At 40.8% G+C, this 23,228-nt stretch overlaps 2 protein-coding genes across 2 annotated transcripts in view; both read left to right on the top strand.

The window, feature by feature from the left end:
* Positions 1–16,622, top strand: part of tecta (tectorin alpha) — a 46,517-nt gene extending 29,895 nt beyond the window's left edge. Inside the window, exons 19-33 of the mRNA XM_051894229.1 lie at positions 35–684; positions 1,422–1,526; positions 1,647–2,187; positions 2,695–2,894; positions 8,484–8,864; positions 9,376–9,662; positions 9,768–10,048; positions 10,531–10,641; positions 10,891–11,093; positions 11,891–12,054; positions 12,431–12,679; positions 12,855–13,017; positions 13,272–13,356; positions 13,698–13,817; positions 15,376–16,622. Coding sequence (XP_051750189.1) covers positions 35–684; positions 1,422–1,526; positions 1,647–2,187; positions 2,695–2,894; positions 8,484–8,864; positions 9,376–9,662; positions 9,768–10,048; positions 10,531–10,641; positions 10,891–11,093; positions 11,891–12,054; positions 12,431–12,679; positions 12,855–13,017; positions 13,272–13,356; positions 13,698–13,817; positions 15,376–15,479 — 3,644 coding nt within the window. The 3' untranslated portion in view covers positions 15,480–16,622. The remainder of the gene's footprint in view (positions 1–34; positions 685–1,421; positions 1,527–1,646; positions 2,188–2,694; positions 2,895–8,483; positions 8,865–9,375; positions 9,663–9,767; positions 10,049–10,530; positions 10,642–10,890; positions 11,094–11,890; positions 12,055–12,430; positions 12,680–12,854; positions 13,018–13,271; positions 13,357–13,697; positions 13,818–15,375) is intronic.
* Positions 16,623–16,774: 152 nt separating this feature from the next.
* usp2b (ubiquitin specific peptidase 2b) overlaps positions 16,775–23,228 on the top strand; it is a 60,949-nt gene continuing 54,495 nt past the window's right edge. The window contains exon 1 of the mRNA XM_051893811.1: positions 16,775–16,940. The gene's annotated coding sequence lies outside the window, so the exon portion shown is untranslated. The remainder of the gene's footprint in view (positions 16,941–23,228) is intronic.

The following is a 23,228-nucleotide window of genomic DNA, read 5'->3' as shown; positions in this document are numbered from 1 at the left end:
AGTTACATGATTTCCTTTTTCTTTCTTTTATTAGCTCTACCCTGCCCAGAAAACAGTCATTTCGATGAGTGTACATCTGCATGCCCTCTCACTTGCTCTAACCTGGATGATCCAGAGGAGCCATGCCCTCTACCCTGCTCCGAAGGATGCCAGTGTGAGGAGGGCTTTGCCCTCCGTGATGGCATCTGTGTGGCACGTAGTGACTGCGGCTGCTTTTACCTGGGTCGCCAGCTGGCCACCAATGAGACATTCTGGACCGACTGGGAGTGCCAGGAGCGCTGCTACTGTAATGGCACAGACAACAGTGTCTACTGCACCTTCTCACCCTGTCACCCAGAGGAGTACTGCCAGGAGAATGAAGGCCTATTTTTCTGCCAGCCGAGGACTGATGCCATGTGTGTTGTTGCTGGATATGGCCACTTTTTGCCATTTGGAGGTGTACCATTTGACCTCCAAAGCAGCTGTACTCTTCGTCTGGTCACTACTGAGTGTGGAGAACGGGACGAGAATGGGTTTGGTGGACTAGACAGTGCAGAGACAGTTCTGGGAGGACTGCCCATGTTCCAGTTTTCAGTTCGGAATGAAGAGAGAGACACAAGCCAGACTATATGGGTGCGGGGATTTGTTTTGGAGGTCTATGGATATGAAATTGAGGTGTCACGAAGCTTCAAACACACAGTAACGGTAAGACTGTCCTGGAAAATGTGTTGAGATTATGAATAATGTGTATCTTTTGATTTTGTTCTCTTTTTTTAAACAGGGCCATGTCCGAGAACAGTAATTTGCGTAAAACTAATATGAATTTGAGTGACACAGATAGCATGATCGTATTTGTTTCGCAATGTGTATAGATGTGATCCAAAGCTGATTTGAATCAGTACAGAATTCACCTGCACTAGGACAGACAGCTACTGATACTTTTTGGCCATTTGCTTGAGTGTCAGACATTTCATAATCACAAGAATTCATCTGTAATTCTAGAACACAATCTTTTGAAGGTCAAACTCCTAATTTTTATGACACAAAGTTATTTTAATCCATCAGACAAAAAAGCTAAACCAGGAGTGATTTTTTTTTCAGGTGAGGGGTGTAATATTTCAGTCAGCATCTGTTAGCATGCTGGAGCAGATACAGAGGGAAACTGATAACTGAGTGACGTCTGGAATGAGTTCACAACTTGTCTCGGAGATCTGAGGAACTTTAGATCAAATAAAGATGGAGGGGAGAAGAAAACCAAGTTAGAGAAGGAGAGACAGATTGAATCATCAAGAAACTGGCTTTTGAACTCTGTTAAGTATAAATAGAAGATGAACAAGAGATGGATAAAACATAGGAGATGAGACAGAAAGGGATGAATCATGTACCAAAAGGGTTGACGACTATTAATGAAACAAATGTGAAAATGTTTTTATCTCTTTTAGGTGAATAAAGAGCGCCTTTATCTGCCTATAAAACTTGGCCCAGGGAAAGTCAACATCTACACCCTTGGTCTGCAGTTACTTGTGGAGACTGACTTTGGTCTGAAGGTGGAGTACAAAACAAAATACATAACCACTTTTTGCTTGTAAAACACATAGACAGAAAAAATGCAAAACCTCTCAATTTACATTATCCACTGTATAAGTTGGTTAATAATTTCTCTACAGGTGGCTTTTGACTGGAATACTCTACTGCTCCTCACTCTTCCTCGCAGTCTCTTTAACGCCACCTGTGGGCTCTGCCAAGGAATGCCCATTTCTGGTCCCACTCTAAGTGTCAGCGAATGGGGCATGGCATGGGCAGACCGTGACACCTTCTGCCAAGTGGGTTGTGGGGACTCCTGCCCACGCTGTGGATTGGTTGAGAGGGGCCTGGCTGCTGAGGTCCCCGCCCAAGTAACAGATGCTGTTGGTAACATTGACATGGATAACGGTAACCCAGGAAACCGTTTTCACCTTGCTGAAGGGCTGTATGTTTATGTCGAGCCTGAGGCAGTGAGATTATGTGGACTTATTATAGACCGTGGAGGTGTGTTTGCACGGTGTCACAGCAAAGTGGCACCAGCCTACTTCTATCAAAGTTGTCTTCAGGATACGTGTGTGGATCAAGGTGCGAGAGAGACCATCTGTAATTGGCTACAGATTTATGCCAGTACCTGTCAGATACAAGGAGTGTCTGTCATTGGCTGGAGAAGTTCCACACCCTGCGGTAAGAAATATATCTTATAATTCTTATGTCAAAATCTTGTTATACATAAAAATGAGTGATGCTTGCTAAGGCAGAATGCCTTAGCAACCACATACCACATACCACATTCTAGGCAAGCACCATGCATATTTTCTTCAGGAAATGTAAAGATTTAGAATTTTAGTAACATTTATGAGGCTGCTATTAAACGGAGTAATTTTTATGCATTTTATGCATTTTATGCAAATATTGTTTGCACTTCTAGGGCTAACATGAAAGCGCTATTCTGAAACCCCTTAATTCCTGGTGTTACGCTGACTAACCACAAACCATGGATTCATTTACATATGTTCTGTTTTGCCAACATAGAAACTAGAGGACATTTTATCACAATCAAAGCCCAGTGAATGTCACACATTTATATAAGCCTTTTACAGTGAAATACAATACATCCTCCCCTTTACTTCTTAAGAAACTCACCCGTCCAATGAACTCTTCTTGTTTTGCCCACTCTGTGTGTGTGCCCAGTGCTGTCATGCCCTGTGAACAGCCACTATTCCAGCTGTGTGATGGTGTGCCAGCCGCAATGTGCCCCTGCACGTGGACAGAGAGACTGTAACCAGTACTGTGTTGAAGGGTGCCAGTGTGACCAGGGCTATGTGCTCAACGGCAAGAGCTGTATCCTCAGTCAGAACTGTGGATGCTACACGGATGGTAAATACTATGAGGTGAGAGAGCATGTCACAAAATTGGACAAAGCCAATATCCATCATGAAGCTTGTCAGACATGAAGGATGAGGGTGGAAATCAGGCTATATAACAAACATCTCTTAAAATTATTGCTACACTGGAAGATTTTAATATATATTTTATATATATTTTTATTAGGGCTGTCAATAGATTACATTTTTTAATCACAGAGAAGCGAAATCGGGTTAAAGGGTTAGAACAGAAATTTCCGCCTACCAGGGTTACAAGTGCTTGCTCCATTGTAGATGCTCAGGCCTGATTTCACAGACAGGGCTTAGGTAACATTTTTAAATGTGCCTTAGAAAAAAACATTACTGGTGTGCATCTTGAGGAAAAAAAAACAATGGCACTGACATATTTTAAGATATTTTAAGTTGCTTAAAGTTAAAGGCGCAATATGTAAGGTTTTTGGATTAAAATATCCAAAAACCACTAGAACAGTGTTATATATCTTGTTGACTTGTGTACTTACATTATCCCAAATTTTTTTAAGAATGTTTCAATCCAGAGAAATAAGCAATTTTAACCAAGACATGGACCCTGTCCGTGCGTTGCCTATCAATGACATCATACCTGCGTTATCTTCGATTTCGGTTTTATTTTGTAGAAACCATGGAAACACCATAGACGCTTTAATATATAGTAGTCAATATTTGAAATGGATCAAAACCTTTCATCAAAGTTGTTCTAAAACCTTCTTCTTAGGACAACTTAGTTCTTAGGACAACTTTGATCAACTTTTTTGATCCACTTCAAATGTTGACTACTGTATTATGTGTTTTATTAGACAGGTGAGCCACTGTTTGGATACATTTATCAACAGAAAATAAATCATTGTTATATAGCTCAGCACAGTAAGTCTTATTGTTTAAATCTTGTTTTCTTGATTTACCGTGAGTTCCATGTTTTATTATGACTGATATCAATCTAGCTTACTGCAGTGTGCAACAAGTGTCTCATAGCAGCCACCAAATGAATGCACGGAGTAGCATTATAACAACTTTCAACACACAAATGTTTCTAATATGATAAAACAGTGCTGCTTTACCCCACATACTCATGACCAGAAGAAAAAGAAGTGCTCATCCACGAGCATAATAAAAGCTCCACTGCTTTCAAGCCATCTCATGTGTAATGCTTGTCTCTCATTAGCAATCGCTAATGTAAAACATACTCGGTTACTAATGTAACCTCGGTTCCTTTAGATACGAAACGGAGTACTGCATCGTCTGACTTTTAGGCAAGACGCAATGGGGAAACTTCTGTTTTCACTGATTCTGAAGCCTTTTTTAATCATGCAGTGAACTGCACGACCATTGGTTTGTGGAGTTTAATAAAACGAACCAATGGCGGCGCTGCAGGGCCACGCGAGCCAATGGCGAGTGAGCCCGCTTGAGCCCACCAAAATGGGCGGGGTCTCGGGCTATATAAGCGGCTGTCTCGCCTTGGCAAACTGATTTAATTCGATGAAGCGACGGCATGAGGCGTCCTACGAATAGCACAGCAAATTATGCAGTACTCCGTTCCGTATCTAAGGGAACCGAGGTTACGTCAGTAACCGAGTACGTTCCCTTTCGATACTACACTATGTACTGCGTCATCTGCCTTTTTAGGCAAGACGCAACGGGGATTATACAATCACGCTGTGCTATGAAGGGGGAACGACAGAGCATCCGAGCGGAGCACTGAGGAGGGCTCACACGGATGCACATTGCATAACATATCCCGGATTAGATAGGGGACTTGGGGACACTATAGTCGTCCTCCCGTTCCTATATATTATAGGAGCTCCCTTGAGGCCTAGAGCATATACAGGGAAAGGGAAAAAATATGTTATTACCCAGACTTTGGTCAGGGCCATAAACAAGTACTCATAAGCTGATCACATTAGTGAGGCTTATGCAGAGAGAACCTGCGTCTGTAATGCGGGGACGTCTAGATTATAAAATCTGACTAAGGTGGGCCGCGAGGCCCAGCCGGCTGCCTCACAAATTTCCGCAATGGACATGCCAGTGGACCATGCCCAAGAAGAGGCCATGCCCCTCATGGAGTGTGCTCTAACACCTATGGGGCATTGTAGGCCCAAAGATGAGTAAGCGAGCGCTATAGCATCGACTATCCATCTGGATAACCTGGGCTTTGTGACTGGAAGACCTTTCATACGACCACCGAAGCAGACAAAGATTTGTTCCGACTGACGAAAAGAGGCGGAACAATCAATGTAAGTCCTCAGGGCCCTGACTGGACAGAGTAGGTTCAACTCCTGATCATCCTGGGAAGGAGGAAGTGCAGAGAGAATGACCATTTGTGCCCTAAAGGGTGTGGATAGGACTTTCGGGACATATCCATGTCTCGGTTTCAGGACAACTTTAGAGTCGTTAGGCCCAAACTCAAGACAGGAGAGGCTCACGGAGAGCGCCTGTAAATCTCCGACTCGCTTTACCGATGCTAAGGCTAGCAATAAGGCAGTTTTTAGCATCAGAGGACATAAGTCGACAGTCTGGAGCGGTTCAAAGGGAGGGCCTTTAAGGCTCCTGAGAACCACAGACAGGTCCCATGTGGGAACTGTGCGGGGGCGGGGAGGGTTCAGCCTCCTAGCCCCTTTTAGGAAATGAACAACAAGGTTGTTTTTCCCTATCGACTGTCCCGCTATGGGAGCATGGGAGGCCGCTATGGCTGCGACATAGACTTTAAGGGTAGAGGGAGAACGGCCCCTATCCATTAAGTCCTGAAGGAAAGACAATATCAAAGATATGTCACAAGTAAATGGGTCCTTGTCCCAGGCTGTACACCAGGCAGCAAAGACTGACCATTTTAGGGAGTAGAGACGTCTCGTTGACGGAGCTCTGGCTTGTGAGATAGTGTTCAGGACATCTTCAGGGAGGTCTGAAGGCTCCCGTCTAGAAGTCATACATGGAGATCCCACAGCTCAGGTTTGGGGTGCCAAATCATCCCTCCTGCTTGGGAGAGGATGTCTCGTCTCAGGGGAATTGGCCATGGCTCCAATGGACGCTAGCTGAGACAGGTCTGAGAACCATGGTTGGCTCCTCCATAGGGGAGCCAGCAGGAGGACTTTGTGGGCACCTTCCCTGATTCGTCTGATAACCTGGGGAATCAGAGCGACTGGGGGAAAAGCGTACAGGAGGAGGCTGGGCCAGTCATGGGCCAGCGCATCCTTGGTCTTTGAAAAATAAATTGGGCAATGAAAGTTGTCTTCTGAGGCGAAGAGGTCGACCTCTGCCTTCCCGAAGACATCCCAAATTTCCTGAACCGCGAGGGGGTGGAGCGACCATTCCTCCGAGGGAAGGTTGCTCCGGGACAACATGACCGCCCCTTTGTTCAGTATGCCCTGAATATGCGCTGCTCTAAGTGAGAGCAGGCTGTGCTGGGCCCACTCTAGGATGGATCTCGCTAGAGTGAAGAGGGGCTTGCATGAGAGCCCTCCCTGGCGATTTATGAAGGACACCACTGTCATATTGTCTGATCTGACCAGGACGTGGTGTCCCTCCAAGAGAGGGAGGAAGCATTGGAGAGCTAGATACACCGCCATCATTTCCAGGCGGTTGATATGAAGCTCGCTTTCTTGGCTCGTCCAAGCACAGAAGGCTGGGTGACCATCGCACAAAGCTCCCCAGCCCATTTTGGAAGGGTCTGTGAAAACGACTTTCCTCTTGCACATCGTCCCTATAGCCACGCCCTGTTCGAACCAGCAGGGGTTCATCCAAGGAGCCAGGGTTGCAACGCAGGCCTGGTTCACTTTGAGCGAGCAGCGACCATGCTGCCAGGCTTGGGGCGGGACCCGCGGTTTCAGCCAGAACTGTAGTGGGCGCATATGAAGCAGGCCCAACTGCAGAGCTGGTGATGCTGAGCCCATGAGACCTAGCATCCTTTGAAACGTTCTGAGTGGCAGAGAGGATCCGGGCATGAAAGTTTTCGCGAGCTGCTGAATGGCCAGGGATCGCTCTGGCGAGACCACGGCCCTCATGCAGGTTGAGTCGAGAATAATCCCCAGGAACGAGATACGTTGGCTGGGAGATAAAGAGCTCTTTGGAAAATTGACCCTGAGCCCCAAGCATTCTAAGTGGCTGAGGAGAAGGGATCTGTGTGCCACTAGCTCCACCTCCGACTGGGCCAGGACGAGCCAGTCGTTGAGGTAGTTGAGTATGCGTATGCCCATCTGCCTCAGAGGGGAGAGGGCCGCGTCCACTAAAAGTGCGGGGAGCCAGAGACAGCCCGAACGGAAGGACCGTTTATTGATACGCCACCCCTTCGAAGGCGAATCTCAAGAATCGTCTGTGATGGGGGGCTATCTGGATGTGAAAGTAAGCATCCTTCAGATCCAGGGAAAAGAACCAGTCTCCTGGGTGAATTTGCGAGAAGATCTGTTTCAAAGTTATCATTTTGAACAAGCGCTTTATCAGGGCCCGATTCAGATATCTGAGGTCGAGGATGGGTCTGAGACCGCCATCCTTTTTGGGAATGAGGAAGTATCGGCTGTAGAAGCCTGATTCGCTCAGAGCCGGGGGAACCACTTCTATGGCTCCTTTTGCCAGCATAGTGTTCAGTTTGGAGCGTAGGACGTGCACGTACCTGCTCTCTACTGAGGTATGGACCACTCCGTTGAATAACGGGGCCCGCTGAGCGAATTGTAGTACATAACCTCGTTTTACTATGTTTAGTACCCAAGTTGACACTCCGGGGATGGCCTGCCAGGCGGCAAGGGGCTGGATTGGTTTGAGCACCAAGTCGCTGTGAGGAACTGTGGTGCACATAAGGGGTGGAAGAGGAAAATTGCTCTCTTTTTGAGAATGTTTGTTTTTTATTATGTCCGCTATAACAGCGGTGCACTGCCAGGGCGTTTGAACAGGCTCTGTGCAGGCAGAAAACACATTTTTTTCGATTTTTTTTTACTTAGCCTCCTCCTCTTCCTTATATGGGTATCAGGCCAACTTCTGAGGCGCGGGGTCCAGCGCTATTTTGGGCCGGGGTCCCTGTCGCTTCGGAGGGGGGTGGCGCCTAGCAGAACGTGAGTGCTGTCTGTGTTCAGGCCGTGGTGCGGGCTGAGTAGCGGATGGCGCAGATTTAGGAGGCTGCTGTGCTGGCGCAGGCTTTGGGCAGCTTGAAGTGGAGGAGCTGGATTGCTTTGGCAGGAAGTGTCGCATTGCCTGAGACAACGTTATTTATATATATATATATATATATATATATATATATATATATAAAACTTTTAATACAAAACAAACAATAATTTGTTTAATTGTTTTTTATTCTTATATTATCTTTTCTTATATTAAGAAATAATAAAAAAATATAATTTTAATATCTTTCTGCATATACACTGTTATTCACTGGAATTTAAGATATGGAATTTAGTACACTTAACACCTTAGCAACCACACACTATATCCAAGCACTGTTGGGTCAACTTTTGTATGGGCAACACCTACTCACATGTTTTTCAGAAATGTGAAAAGAACAAAAAAACTAGCATTGTTCTTTTGCTTTTTGTTAGATACAAATCCAACAAATGTGTTACTTGTTTTCGATCTATTTACTCTGTCTCTCAGCCTAAGCAGTTGTTCTGGAACAGTGACTGCACTAAACGCTGTCAGTGTATTGGACGGAATCTGATTCAGTGTGACCCACGACGATGTAAATCAGAGGAGGAATGCGTTCTACGTCATGGTGTGCGAGGATGCTTTACCCGACGTAACCAGCACTGTGTGGCATCAGGCGGTGGCGTCTTCCGTACTTTCGATGGTGCCTCTCTTCGTTTACCTGCCTCATGTTCCTTTGTTCTTTCAACGATCTGTCACAAGCTGCCAGAGTTATCTTTTCAGCTCATTGCCAATTTTGACAAATGGAGTACACCCAACCTAACCACCATCTCCCATGCTTACCTCTACATCAACGAGGAGAACATTCTCATCTCGGGAAATACAGTCAAGGTAGGAACACAGAAAATGTACTGCAAATGATGTATGGGACAGGAAATCACTCAGGTGAAAAGGTTTACAATTTCCTAGGAGAATTTAAAGGAAAACAAATGGTATTTTAAAATGAACTCTCGAGGCCCTCAAGGTCCACTGTCCTGCAGAGTTGAGCTCCAACCCTAATAAAACACATCTGAACAAGCTAATCAAGTTCTTTAAGATTACTTGGGGTGGGTCTCAATCAGCTCCTTCAATCAGCTAATGAATCGGTAGTCTCGCACATTCACAGAAAATAGTTTATTTAAATATGTTACAAAATAAGGTGGAAAGGCAGTTGAGTTTGATCAAGGTTGTAATTACACTCTGCAAGAAAACTGACCTCGAGCTCGAGGGCTGAGAAATCTTGCTTTAGAGGATGAGTTGTGAGATTGCCTTTTTTATAGGTTGACTATGAAATTATTATATAATGGTTAAGACATTACATGTTTCCGAGCTAAATGCTGAGTCTTTTTCTCTTTTACCTCAGGTAAATGGTACGCCCGTGTCCGTACCTTTTGTCACAGGTCTAATGACAAGAGTATCCACATCAGAAGGATTCCTAGTGATTGACACTCCTCAGGACATCCAGGTGCGCTATAACCGATTCAACACCCTTAGCATTACGATGGGCCCACGGCTGCAGAACAAGGTGTGTGGACTGTGTGGGAACTTCAACGGGGACCCCACTGATGATTATATCACCTCGCGTGGAAAACCTGCCGTCAGTGCTCTGGAGCTCGCTCAGAGCTGGAAAACCAACGGCATGCAGAACAGGTTAGAAAGAAAAAGAGTGCTGTTATATTTACCATTAATTTCATTCTGTCCTTTTTTTTGTTGCTACTAACTATCTATCCTTCATTGCTTGACTCTTGCTTGTAGTTGTGATGAGACACAGTATGTGGCCCTGGCTCAGTCCTGTGATAATACAGCAGTATCAGAGCTCCAGGGGGAGGACAACTGTCTGAAACTCACAGATTTGAAAGGTTTCTTCCAGCCCTGCTATGGTCTGCTGGACCCTCACCCCTTCTACCAGTCCTGCTACATGGATGGCTGCTACAACCACCGTAAGGCCCAGGTGTGCGGCTCCATGGCAGCCTACGCTGAGGCCTGCCGTTCTTTCGGCACACTTACCACCAAATGGATCGCCCAGGAAAACTGCTGTAAGGGGACGCTGCCACCTACAGGATAAGAGGGAGAAGTGTAGGAAGTGAAAGGCAGCAAGGCTAATTTTTACAAATATATTTTATATGTATTATATATATATATATATATATATATATATATATATATATGAAAAGGAAATGTGTATTTTTCATTGAACATTTGCAAAAATACTGCAAATAATTTGCTTTTTAATTTGCACTTATAGCTGAAAATTGTACAACTATAGTGTAACAGGCAATAGACAATTTTTTATTTGTTTGATGCTTACAAGACTATCACAAATCATTCTCACAATTTTGAAAAAACTAAAATATTGTCTAAGAAACTTCACGAATTAGCAGATGGATATATGGATACCTTTACTTGTGTTAATGTAAATTACTGGGTGTGTGTGTGTGTGTGTGAGCATGTGTGTGTGCGTGCGTGCGTGTGTGTGTGTGTTTCTGTATGCTAACTTTGTAACTGGACCTGTCTTTAGCAGAATGGATCTATGACCCCTGTGCAGGAGAGATCTGCTCTAACAACACATGTGAGCAGGAGAATGGAGGAGATCTGTGTGGCTGCCCTGAGCTACCTAGCACTGACATTAGTGAGTAAAACAAATCATATTGTAGCAGAAATAAATATACATCCTTTTTGAAATTATTATTATTATTATTGCTCATACTCAAACCCTACGTATTAAACCCAGGCACATAAACCATCCTGCACAAGTTACCTTTTATGTTATAGTAGAGGGCTAACTGCTAATTTATTAAAAGGTCACATTAAGAATTGGTATGAAATATTGAAGAAACATTTAAACGACAATACAGAACATCTTGTTCTTGTGATGTAGGTGAAGATGACATCATCCAGGCGGAGGTGACCTGTAAACATGCTCAGATGGAGGTCTCTATCTCTAAGTGCCGTCTGTTTCAGTTGGGCTTTGAGAGAGAGGATGTACGAATTAACGACCAGCACTGTGCTGGTATCGAGGGAGAGGATTTCATCTCTTTCCATATCAACAATACCAAGGGACATTGTGGCTCTATTGTACAGGTGAACAAATCTCTCATTAACAACTGTTCAAGAGCAGACTGTCTCAGTTTAGACAGTCTCAGTGGTTCTTCTTGTGAGAGAATGGAACGTACTGGTCCTGGTATAAGAAAATGTACTGTTCCATTCACATCCATTCCCATACATGCGAATACAAGCAAAGAAGTTTAAGTTCGGATCAAATTTGTATAAAGGAAAGACATTTGAACAATAGCTTAAACCAGCTTTGGTTTAATATATATTTATTTAAATAAGGTAGTTATAGGCTGTGCATGCTTTTATGCTTATTTGAGAAAATAATCAGTCTGAGCAGTTTATAATAATATTATAAATTATAACCTTATTTGAGTCTCTCATGCTGGTCATGTAAAGAGCGCTATTTGTGTTGTGCAAGAGAGACTGCCTACAGTATGAATCCATCCATGTAATTCAAATCTCAATGAGTTAAAGTTAGTCTTATGCTTTGATAAATATCCCAGATTTTAAAAATAAAATGGTCCTCAATGGTCCACTGTATAAGAGTATTAAATGTGTTCTAGTTCTGAAATTATTCTGCTACTATTATTATGCTACTATTACTACAATTATTTTTTTATTTTCAGATTTATAGCAGATAAACTCATATTCTTCTCATTATAGTTTTGCTTTTCATAATCTAATTTTCATTATATGCTTGCTTAATGTGCTGTCTGCTTGACTGATTATGTTATTTTCTGTGGAAAGGTAATTAAATTCACCGTAACTTTGTCTGTGTGTGTGTGTGTGTGTTTGTGTTTGTGTTTGTGTATTTGTGAGTCCAGTCAAATGGAACACACATTATGTACAAGAACACGGTGTGGATTGAGAGTGTGAACAACACAGGGAATGTAGTGACACGTGATAAGACGATCAATGTGGAGTTTTCTTGTGCTTATGAACTGGACATCAAGATCTCTCTGGAGACAGTACTGAAGCCAATGCTCAGGTTAGCTGTCACACCTGTACACCATACATAAAACAACCACTGTATTACCTTTAATAATACCACTGTGTAATACCAATATGTTGGTATCTGAAGTACCTCAGAGTACCAAATACTGTAAATACCAGAAAATATGCATATAGTAATCATAATGTTCCATGGTTTATATAACATTATCATGGTAGGCTATTTTTCATCTCTGTAGCAAGGTACCTGTATATCCGCATTTATTATAATTAATAACAAACACATCTAACAAATACAGTAAATTACATAAAATCAAATTACATGCACTTTAAGATTCTACAGTTGGATGCTCCAGAGATGGGATAAATGAAAAAGATAATAACTCTTCCCCCTTTCTTTCTGTTGTCCACAGTGTAATAAACCTCACACTGCCGACCCAAGAGGGCAACTTCATCACAAAAATGGCCCTGTATAAAAATGCTTCATACCGACACCCATACCGCGAGGGAGAGGTGGTGCTGAGCACCAGGGATGTTCTGTTTGTGGGGGTGTTTGTGGAAGGAGCAGATGATAAACAGCTTATTCTCATTGTGAACATGTGCTGGGCTACACCATCTCGTTACAGCAGCGATCGCCTTCGTTACATTATCATAGAGAGAGGGTAAGGAAATAGCTTATGAAAATAATCTTACACAAACTGTGCTTAACACTGAACATAGTTTGATAAATATTTAACATAATAGCATTTAAATACTGCACAAATTTTCGCAAAGGACTACACACCCTCGTACATACCAATAGTTTAAAGCTCTCACATCACATAACTGTAATTCCAGGTGTCCTAACATCAAGGATAACACTATAGGCATGGCTGAGAATGGCGTGTCCCTCACCTGCCGCTTCCACGTCACCGTCTTTAAGTTTATTGGTGATTATGATGAGGTGCATTTGCACTGTGACGTCTCTCTGTGTGACTCAGAGACCAACACCTGCAAAGTGGTGAGAGCTTGTACACACACACAGACAAACACCTTTTTATTTTATTTTTAGTTGTCTTGCCATTTATAACAATTTTTTACAATGGTAAAAGGGGTTGGTACATGATGTGCCACTAAACAAAGGCTTGAACTGACAAATGCAAACATGATTTAGAGTAGGTTTTTTGTGATGTTTTACATCTTGTTCATCTCTCCATCAATCATTTTGGAGAACTACTTTTTTTTGGATTCATAATAACTTTCATGCTTTTACAGAATTGTCCTCATAACAAACGAAGTTATACAGATTACAGTCAGCATAAAGAACAAATCCTGTCAGTGGGACCAATCAGAAGAAGAGGTATGAAGTACATTTCACATTTGTGCATGAATGCATGTCCTGAGTGTGTGTGTGTGTGTATGTGTATGTGTGTGTCCACAAAGATGGCAATATCCAAAATCCTTGTCCCTGTGGGGACATTTTTTGTTCCCCGTGAAGAAAACAGGTTATAAATCATACTAAGTGATGTTTTTTGAATGCAGAAATTTTTAGGTTTAAAGTTTTGAAGATAGAATATACAGTTTGTGCAGTATAAAAATCATTATGTCTATGGAATGTCCCCATAAAACATGAAAACCCAATGTGTGTGTGTGTGTGTGTGTGTGTGTGTGTGTGTGTGTGTGTGTGTGTGTGTGTTTCAGACTCAGACTGGTGTGAAGAGGATAATGGTGGCTGTGAGCAGATCTGCACTAGTCAAGTAACAGGCGCTGTGTGCAGCTGTGTGACAGGAATGCTGCAAAGAGATGGGAAGAGCTGCCGAGGTGAAATGCACACACACACAATTTAAATGTACTGTATTAACATTTTTAATAGGTGGATGTTGTCCAGTGGCTTTTGGATTATTGCAGAAAAGCAGCTCTGTGACCAAAAAAAAGTTTGATTCTTACACATTTTGTTCATTATGATAATCTTTTAAAATGAACACAACTTTTAGGAATTTTGAAACCTAAGCACAATAACCAGAAGTAAAAAGCTAAACATACTCAAAAAACACATCACACCACGGTAGCATGACTTCAATGTCACCACCATTAAGCTTCTGACTCATCCAGTCTTTATTTAAAAACATATTCCCTGAAAGCTTGAGTTAGAATAGTTTGCAAGAACGTGATTATGAACGCAACAAGGCTATGAATGTGTACTAGTGAGTAGATGGGTGTTCCGGTGTGATTACGTTTAATGTCTCCGACAGCCTCTGTAGTCCCACTTGTTAGCAACCGCCTACATTTTTAACAGGCCCCAAACAAGTGCAGCGAAGAGGCAAAATTCACTGTAGCATATCAGGAAAGTACCATACCAGACAAATTGCTTCACGAAGGACATTTTTACTACAGGGGTTACATCTTTTAGCGAGACATGGGAATTAATTTGGCACAACGCTAACAGTCATGGGTTTTCTCTAGTGGCTAGCCGTGTACATCGGTTATACACTCGTTACTGAGGTGCACTGTAGAATGGAATGAGTGCACTTTAAGTGAATATTAGTCAGGTTAGACGCCATATTGAATTTAATACAGATGAAAACGATACTGTGAGGGATAGACTTGCAGTCTTTACAATGGCACACACTGTATAAAGGTTGTAGATCATGTAATTTTCACAACTCATGACTTTTAAAACTGTTTTATTGAGTTTTTGTCTACTGAAAGTTTTTTTCTTTTAGGAAAAACATTTCATCAGCTGAACAATCGGATTGTTTTTAAACAACAGTACAATCCATTGAACACACTGTATTCTATCCCTCACAGCCTCGTTTTCATTCCTGTCAAATTCAATTTGGCGCTACCCTGAATAAGGTCTATAGAGGTTTGACTTAACTTGTAGTAGTAGACAAAGTAACTTACAGGGATGTGTTTTGTATTTCTGCCAGACACAGACAGACCTTTCTCGTATTAAAGGTTGTCCCTAAACAACATACAGTGGTGGATTTTTCTGAGTCACTGACCTGTAGTAAATCGCTGAAAAAGCCCCACCTCTAAGTTAAGCCAATCAAATTAAAGAATCATAGCTAACTTTTGTATGTTTAATTGAGGAACAGTTTCCTTTACCAGAGGTTTGTCATTATACTGCTGTATGTCTACACTTTTGTACACTACACTCACACAAATAGATCCTCTGAGTATTAAATGTCAGCAGCATCAACCTTAGACATCACTATTTTAGCTGTTCAGCTTCTCTGTACTGTAACTTTAAACCAAAGTAAGTCTTGTGCATTCTTCATGAGTTGACTATGATGTCTCTTTACACACAACTCTCTTTGTAAACTCCTTGACCCTCCGTTCTCACGAATCTCTTGTCTCTCTTTCCCTGTCTTAACAGTCACCAGTATGAGTACTGACCTTCAACCCCTGCTTCTTCTGGCAGCTGCTGTTGTAAGCACTAACATCTTACTGCAAACACACACCTCAATTTTGTTCTCTTAACACCCACCAAGCAAGGCCAAGGGAGAGAGAGGCGTATAAAGACAAAAGAGAGAAGCAAAACAGCCAGTGAGGGGATATGCATGTGATGCATCAGCAGCCCTGCAGTGAAGACCACCTCTGAGCAGTTCCCTTCAGCGAAGTGAAAACTGTGATCAAATACAACCAAGTGATCCTTCACCAGCTGGATATCTCAGACATAAAACAACGTGGTTCGGTCCAACATAAATACATGACACCCTTCAGACCCTGAAAGAATCCAACTCTTTTCTTTTGCGCAACATCTAAACGCCATAAACCAAAAAAAAGAGAGAAACTGTCACTTTGAAATGTAGTGATAGAGAGACAGCTACTGAATATTTCACAGCCACTAATGACATATTAGCAAGTATTTCTTATTAGATGATGAGTTTTCCTGAGAATCACTGAAGAGTGAGAGCACATGTTGCAAGAATGGATGATAATTCTCAACACGTTATGTTGTTTTTGTTTTTTATTTAGTTGATTTGATGAAATGCATATCCTCTCCTGCTCTAATTCTCAATATGCCAATTGTTTGTTATTTAAACCCCTTTTTTGCCATACTAAAGTAATGCTGAGATCAAAATGCCAATCAACATTTGCATTGCTTTGTATTCCTGTGGATACAAATGAGTGAATAGCGTTCGGTACCAACACACAATGTTCCTGAGTAGCCAACTTTTAAAGCATCACTTATTTAAGCTGTATATAGTAGGCCATGTTTGATGGATGTGAACACTTTTGCCCTGTACAATAAATACTCAAATGTACTGTATGAATCACTGACATGAAGTGATTTTTTAGAATCATCGATTCCATTTGCAATTTAGTCTGGCAATATCACCCATACTTGACTTGATGATGATATTAATGAAAGATTCAAGGACTGTTTCTAATCACTTCCCTCATGACACCACACAGCTGAACTATACTTCATTTCCTGAAGGTTTGGGACAGCCATAACACCATGGTAACTTGTGTAGTCAGCTGTAGTCACTTACGTAGTCAAGTGACCGAACCCTTGATGACCATACTTACTGTAACAATGTTTTCTTATTCTAGGGATTGTTTGTTTGTTTGTTTTTAATCCGATATGATTTATTTGAGAATAAAGTGAGCAATTCACATTGATTCTGCTTCTATTCATAGTGCATTAGTCATGGCTTCTGCAGCAAGCCAAAGATAGAGAGCGCGCGAGAGAGAACGATCCGCGTTGCTATGGCGACCGCTTGGGAGGCGGTTCCTTAAATCCCGACTTGAGAAAAGCACATATTGGATCAGGACCCTGTGCTGGTATGCTGTCACTCCAACCAGCTGATCGAGTCCGTAACACCGAGCCCGTATCGTATGATTTTCTTCTGGATCTTGAAGTAGCGCGTGGTAATTAGGGAAATACAGGAATATTTTGCTGGTCACTCGGGAGGATGAACTGGAATTCCGCTGGTAAGGATCTTAGGGGGTTGTGCGGGGAGGCTCTAGCGCAGGATTAAACATGTGACATAACTTACCCACATCAGCTAAGCTTACTATTAGCAACCCTGTCTATTGATGATTATATCGTTCATTTAATTTTATTAGACCACCAGCCGTTTTCAATGGCAGTTTTCCATAGTCTGCGTTAATGAGTGGGCAGTAAATGCAGTGTTTATAGTAACTGCTGTATCCTACAGTAACAGTCTCTCTTTGACTCACGCTCAGATTGCGTCCACTGCTTTAATAGGTAGCCGTGCATTACTTGATTACTCTGACTTTAGCCAATGCGCATTCCTTCATTCCCCATGATTCAGTTCTCTCCTGAAATTTACATCACTACAAACACTCTTCGTCGCCGTCGTCGTCATCATCATCTTCATCATTATATTCTACGTCTGCTTCATATTTACCATCATTTTCTTCCTTATCAGCATCAAGTTTTTTATCATATCTTCATTAGCTTCTTTTTCCACTTCCAAGTAAAAAATACAAAACAAAAAACAAACAAACAATAATAATATGTTTTTAGGACGTACAACATATGTATCCAGTATTCATCCAGTACCAAGGTATTACAGTTTTTTTTTTTAATTGCTTACACACTAAAAGTGGTACTTGAGGCCCACTCAGTGAAACCATTTACTCATGTACCCAATCTTTAGACCAAGTCTGCCTGCAAAACTGCAACCACATTATCTGCTTTACAATTTGCAATTGTAAAACAAACTTTTTGCAAAATGCTAAACACAGTTTCCGACATACTCTAATACCTAATTTGATCACTTAGAAATCAAAACTATGTTTTGAGAATCAAATCCATTTTAACCCTTTTCTGTTTATTTTGTAAATACTGAATATGCATGCAAGTCAAGTCACCTCTATTTCTATAGTGCGGGAGGGGGTCAAAATTACAATTTTCACCTGAAATTTGGAACCAATTTACAGGGGTTTAAAAATGACTTTAGAAAGATGGCAGCATCATTATTTTATTTTTACACAGAGATTGGTAGGTCTATTAGTAAAATCTGTTGACTTTAGCAATCTTTGTTTCATTATATGTCAACTGTGACAGTTTTAAAATAGAAAAAAGCACTTTTTGTCTTCTTTTTTGTGTTTTTGCCTCAAGTTTTAATGTCCGTAACTCAAGAAGTATTGAAAATATATCTTAATTTCCTTTTAGATTCTGGTTCTTAACAAACTTTTCTTTTGGTATCTTCATTTTAAAGGCCCTTGATGGTTCATTCCCTGAGATAAGGAGATCTTAATGCGGCTCCATGAGTAAATTGGTAAATTGTACACATTTTCAGTGGTCAAAAACCAAATGTGGGTCACTTTGCAAGAGGAATATCTAAAGAACAAATAATGTTAAAACTAGAAATGTATCTCATTTTTTTTTTCTATCAGCTCAATTGTATAGAACATACCTGTCTGAGTGCCATAAATATTATTTTTCTAAAGTTGTCATGCTTGTAACTCTAAAAGTATTCAAAGTATCTTAATATCCTTCTAGATTCTCATTCTTAATAAACTTTTCTTTTGGAATCTTCATTTTAAGGCCCTATATACAGTATCTCACAGAAGTGAGTACACCCCTCACATTTTTGTAAATATTTTATTATATCTTTTAATGTGACAACACTGAAGAAATGACACTTTGCTACAATGTAAAGTAGTGAGTGTACAGCTTGTATAACAGTGTAAATTAACAGTCCCCTCAAAATAACTCGACACACAGCCATTAATGTCTAAACTGCTGGCCACAAAAGTGAGTATACAAAGTGAAAATGTCCAAATTGGGCCCAGAGTGTCAATATTTTGTGTGGCCAATATTTTCCAGCACTGCCTTAACCCTCTTGGGCATGGAGTTCACCAGAACTTCACAGGTTGCCACTGGAGTCCTTTTCCACTCCACCATGACGACATCACGGAACTGGTGGATGTTAGAGACCTTGCACTTCTCCACCTTCCATTTGAGGATGCCCCACAGATGCTCAATAGGGTTTAGGTCTGGAGACATTCTTTAGCAAGGCAGTGGTCGTCTTGGAGGTGTGTTTGGGGTCGTTATCATGTTGGAATACTGCCCTGCGGCCCAGTCTCCGAAGGGAGGGGATCATGCTCTGCTTCAGTATGTCACAGTACATGTTGGCATTCATGGTTCCCTCAATGAACTGTAGCTCCCCAGTGCCGGCAGCACTCATGCAGCCCCAGACCATGGCACACCATGCTTGACTGTAGGCAAGACACACTTGTCTTTGTACTCCTCACCTGGTTGCCGCCACACACGCTTGACACCATCTGAACCAAATAATTTTATCTTGGTCTCATCAGACCACAGGACATGGTTCCAGTAATCCATGTCCTTAGTCTGCTTGTCTTCAGCAAACTGTTTGCGGGCTTTCTTGTGAATCATCTTTAGAAGAGGCTTCCTTCTGGGACGACAGCCATGCAGACCAATTTGATGCAGTGTGCAGCGTATGGACTGAGTACTGACAGGCTGACCCCCCACCCCTTCAACCTTTCCCAAACACAACCTCTGGATATGACGCTGAGCATGTGCACTCAACTTCTCTGATCGACGATGGCGAGGCCTGTTCTGAGTGGAACCTGTCCTGTTAAACCACTGTATGGTCTTGGCCACCGTGCTGCAGCTCAGTTTCAGGGTCTTGGCAATCTTCTTATAGCCTACGCCATCTTTATGTAGAGCAACAGTTCTTTTTTTCAGATCCTCAGAGAGTTCTTTGCCATGAGGTGCAATGTTGAACTTCCAGTGACCAGTATGAGAGAGTGAGAGTGATAACACCAAGTTTAACACACCTGCTTCCCAATCACACCTGAGACCTTGTAACACTAACGAGTCACATGACACCGTGGAGAGAAAATGGCTAACTGGTAATTTTCACTTAGGGGTGTACTCACTTTTGTGGCCAGCATTTTAGACATTAATGGCTGTGTGTTGAGTTATTTTGAGGGGACAGCAAATTTACACTGTTATACAAGCTGTACACTCACTGCTTTACATTGTAGCAAAGTGTCATTTCTTTAGTGTTGTCACATGAAAAGATATAATAAAATATTTACAAAAATGTGAGGGGTGTACTCACATCTGTGAGATACTGTAGTTCAGTCCCATCGATATTGGGACCCAATGTGACTCCATGTCAAAATTGTTGAATTTTATTTGAACTCTTGGTAGCTTCAGAAGCTGTTAAAATGAACAAAATCCCTTCTTCCAAATATCCCTAAAACTGATTCAAATATAGATTCTTATAAATACGTTTGAGAGCAAGTTAATGTGCCTCAACTTAACCATTTTGAGTGGATTTTTGGTGCTCAGAGAGTTATGTTTTATGCAATTCTTTTGATAGAGGAAAACAAGATAAATTTCTAGTTTAAACATCATTTATTCTTCAGACATTTCTCTTTAAATGCAATAAGTATCAGCTGTGTGCAAAGTGAACCACATTTGGTTTTCGGTCACTGAAAATTGGTAAAATTGAACAATTTGAACATGGAGCTGCTTTGAGATCCCATATCTATGGGACTGAACTATATAGGGCCTTGAAAATGAAGATTTCAAAAGAAAAGTTTATTAAGAATGATAATATAGAAGGGTGTTCAGATATCTTGAATACTTTTAGAGTTACAGGCATGCAAAATTTGGAAAAGGTATATTTATGGCACTCAAAAGGTATGTTCTATGTAATTGAGTTGATAAAAAAACGAGATACATTAGGGCCCCACCTTGGTTTAATGTTGAACGAGCTATCCTACCTCCCCTTCCACCACTGCAATGCTTGTCCGTTATGGTACCTCAAAAAGTGCAGTCTCACCCAATAATATCTCATCTCCAATCAATTTGGAAGAGAATAGCAAAAATGTTTAAGTTTAACCCCTTCTTGAACACACAAACTTCTAGCCTTAATAAAATGCAATTTTGGAGATATTTAAAGCTCCAGGAGAGGATAATATTTTATCTATAATTCTAACAGCATATGGTAGAGGACACGAGGTTTCAATATATTACAGATGGTTAATAGACAAGGCGGGTTATAGTTTCCATTCTGCACTTAAAATGATCTGGAGCAAGGACTTAAATTGTACATTTAGTGATGAACACTGGATTAAAATATGTCAAAATTGTAAAGTAATGTCAAGAAATCTTGGAGTATGACTTAAACAATTCAAAATATTAAATCGTTTTTATTGGACCCCGAGCAGGCTTTTCAGGCTTGGTCTGCAAGCTCAGGACTCTGCTGAATGCTGGAGATGTGAGAGCAAAGATGGAGACCTGATGCATGCTCTGTGGTCCTGTGCTAAAATACAGGAATTTTGGATTAAGGTTCATAACTATATTCAAGATGTGTCAGGATACTGCTTTTCATTTTGTCCAAGTATTTACATCTTAGGAGACCCGCTTTTATTAAGTGCTGATGTTGAGATGACCGAGTGGATTCAAATAAGTATTATGATAGGGAGACAAATTATTATGAGGGGATTGCCTTCAGCAGGTTCACCGTCTTTTCAAGAATGGGTTGCAGAATTGGGGAAGGTGGCAGCATATGAAAAAATGTCATACAGATTACTCGAAAAAATGAAGGTTTATGAGAGAAGGTGGGGTAGATATTTGGCATTTCTTGAGGATCTCTAAAGTCCTTATTCTGTTATATTTTGTGCTTTCTTTCTCTCTCTCTTTTTTTTTCATTTCAAGTTGATTGTATTTATTTGTGTCTGTTAGATCTACAATAGCAATCTACAAATAATTGTACCTGACACATTTGGGTGGGCTAGGGGGAGGGGTTTACAAAACATTTAATTATCTGTAAATTGAATATATTGTTTGCCCATTGAAGGAAATAAAAAATAAAAACGAGATACATTTCTAGTTTTAACATTATTTGTTCTTTAGATATTTCTCTTTAAAAGAAAAAAAAGTATCAGCTGTATGCAAAGTGACCCACTTTTTGTTTTTGACCATTGAAAATGTGTACAAATGACCAATTTACTCATGGAGCTAATTTAAGATTTCCTTATCTCTTGGATTGAACCATCCAGGGCCTTTAAAATGAAGATACCAAAAGGAAGGTTTGTTAAGAACCAGAATCTAAAAGGATATTAAGATATCTTTAATACTTCTCGAGTTACAGGCATGCAAATACAAGTGCTTTTTACCATTTTTAAACTGTCACCGTTGACATATAATGAAACAAAGATTGCTAAAGTCAACAGATTTTACTAATAGACCTACCAATCTCTGTGTAAAAATAAAATAATGATGCTGCCATCTTTCTAAAGTCATTTTTACACCCCTGTAAATTGGCTCCGAATCTCAGGTAAAAAAAATTTGACCCCGCTCTACAAAATAGTGGATTACTCAGTAAATATACATCTGTGACATTTAATATTTTGGCTTTCATCACTATTTATGTTTGTCTTTCTACAGAAAAAAAAAAAAACATTTAAAAAAAATAATAAAAAATTTGAGCCAATTTGACAAGGAATGACCCTGCTGTAAAGCAACTCTAACAAGCCAATAGTGTGTCATTATTCAGTTCAAGTCATTTCAGTGTTGATTCAGTTCAGTTCAACTGTAATCTGATATCATTATTACCATCTGATGTGATCTTTGTTTTATCCATTAATCATAAATGACTGAACTCATCCTATTTGTTTTCCTGAGTTTATAAATTATTGTAATTATGAAGGGGTACGGTTAGGGTTATTTTTAGGGTTAAGGGAAGATTTTGTAGCTATAATTGCCATACAATAGGTCTGCATTTGATTGTATAATTTATTGTATGTTGCAGCTGTTATTTCATATTTCTTAATATTTAAAAGCAATATAATTTTGCTTACAATTACACAATTTTCATACATTGAAAAGACTGTTCAGTGACATCCACCAAGTCATTTTTGTTTTGCGAGAGATGCGACATTTGGCGTGTCTTCAGCCATTTCCTGAAGGTTGTGGAAGTCTTTGAAAGGGTCATCTTCTTCTTCATTTCTCTTTTTGTCCAGCTTATTTATAATGTTTTTGAATTATAACATTTATCATCAACCTTTTGAGTCTCAGTGTACATTACCTGCTAGTAACTCTAGCTGACTGTTGTCCTACTTGCACACAACTGATACTGAAAGATGAGACACACAGAGTCATGTTTATCATGTTGTCTTTGTGTTTGCATGAGCAAGACACAAAAAGAAGTTTCCCTAAGTGTTCCACCTTCTATAGCCTAATATAGATTATTTGCTGATGCTGAA

This window comes from Ctenopharyngodon idella, chromosome 5 (genome assembly GCF_019924925.1).
Source record: "Ctenopharyngodon idella isolate HZGC_01 chromosome 5, HZGC01, whole genome shotgun sequence".
Classification (NCBI taxonomy): domain Eukaryota; kingdom Metazoa; phylum Chordata; class Actinopteri; order Cypriniformes; family Xenocyprididae; genus Ctenopharyngodon; species Ctenopharyngodon idella.
The sequence above is the reverse complement of the archived record's forward strand: the minus strand, read 5'-3'. Positions and strand labels throughout refer to the sequence as shown.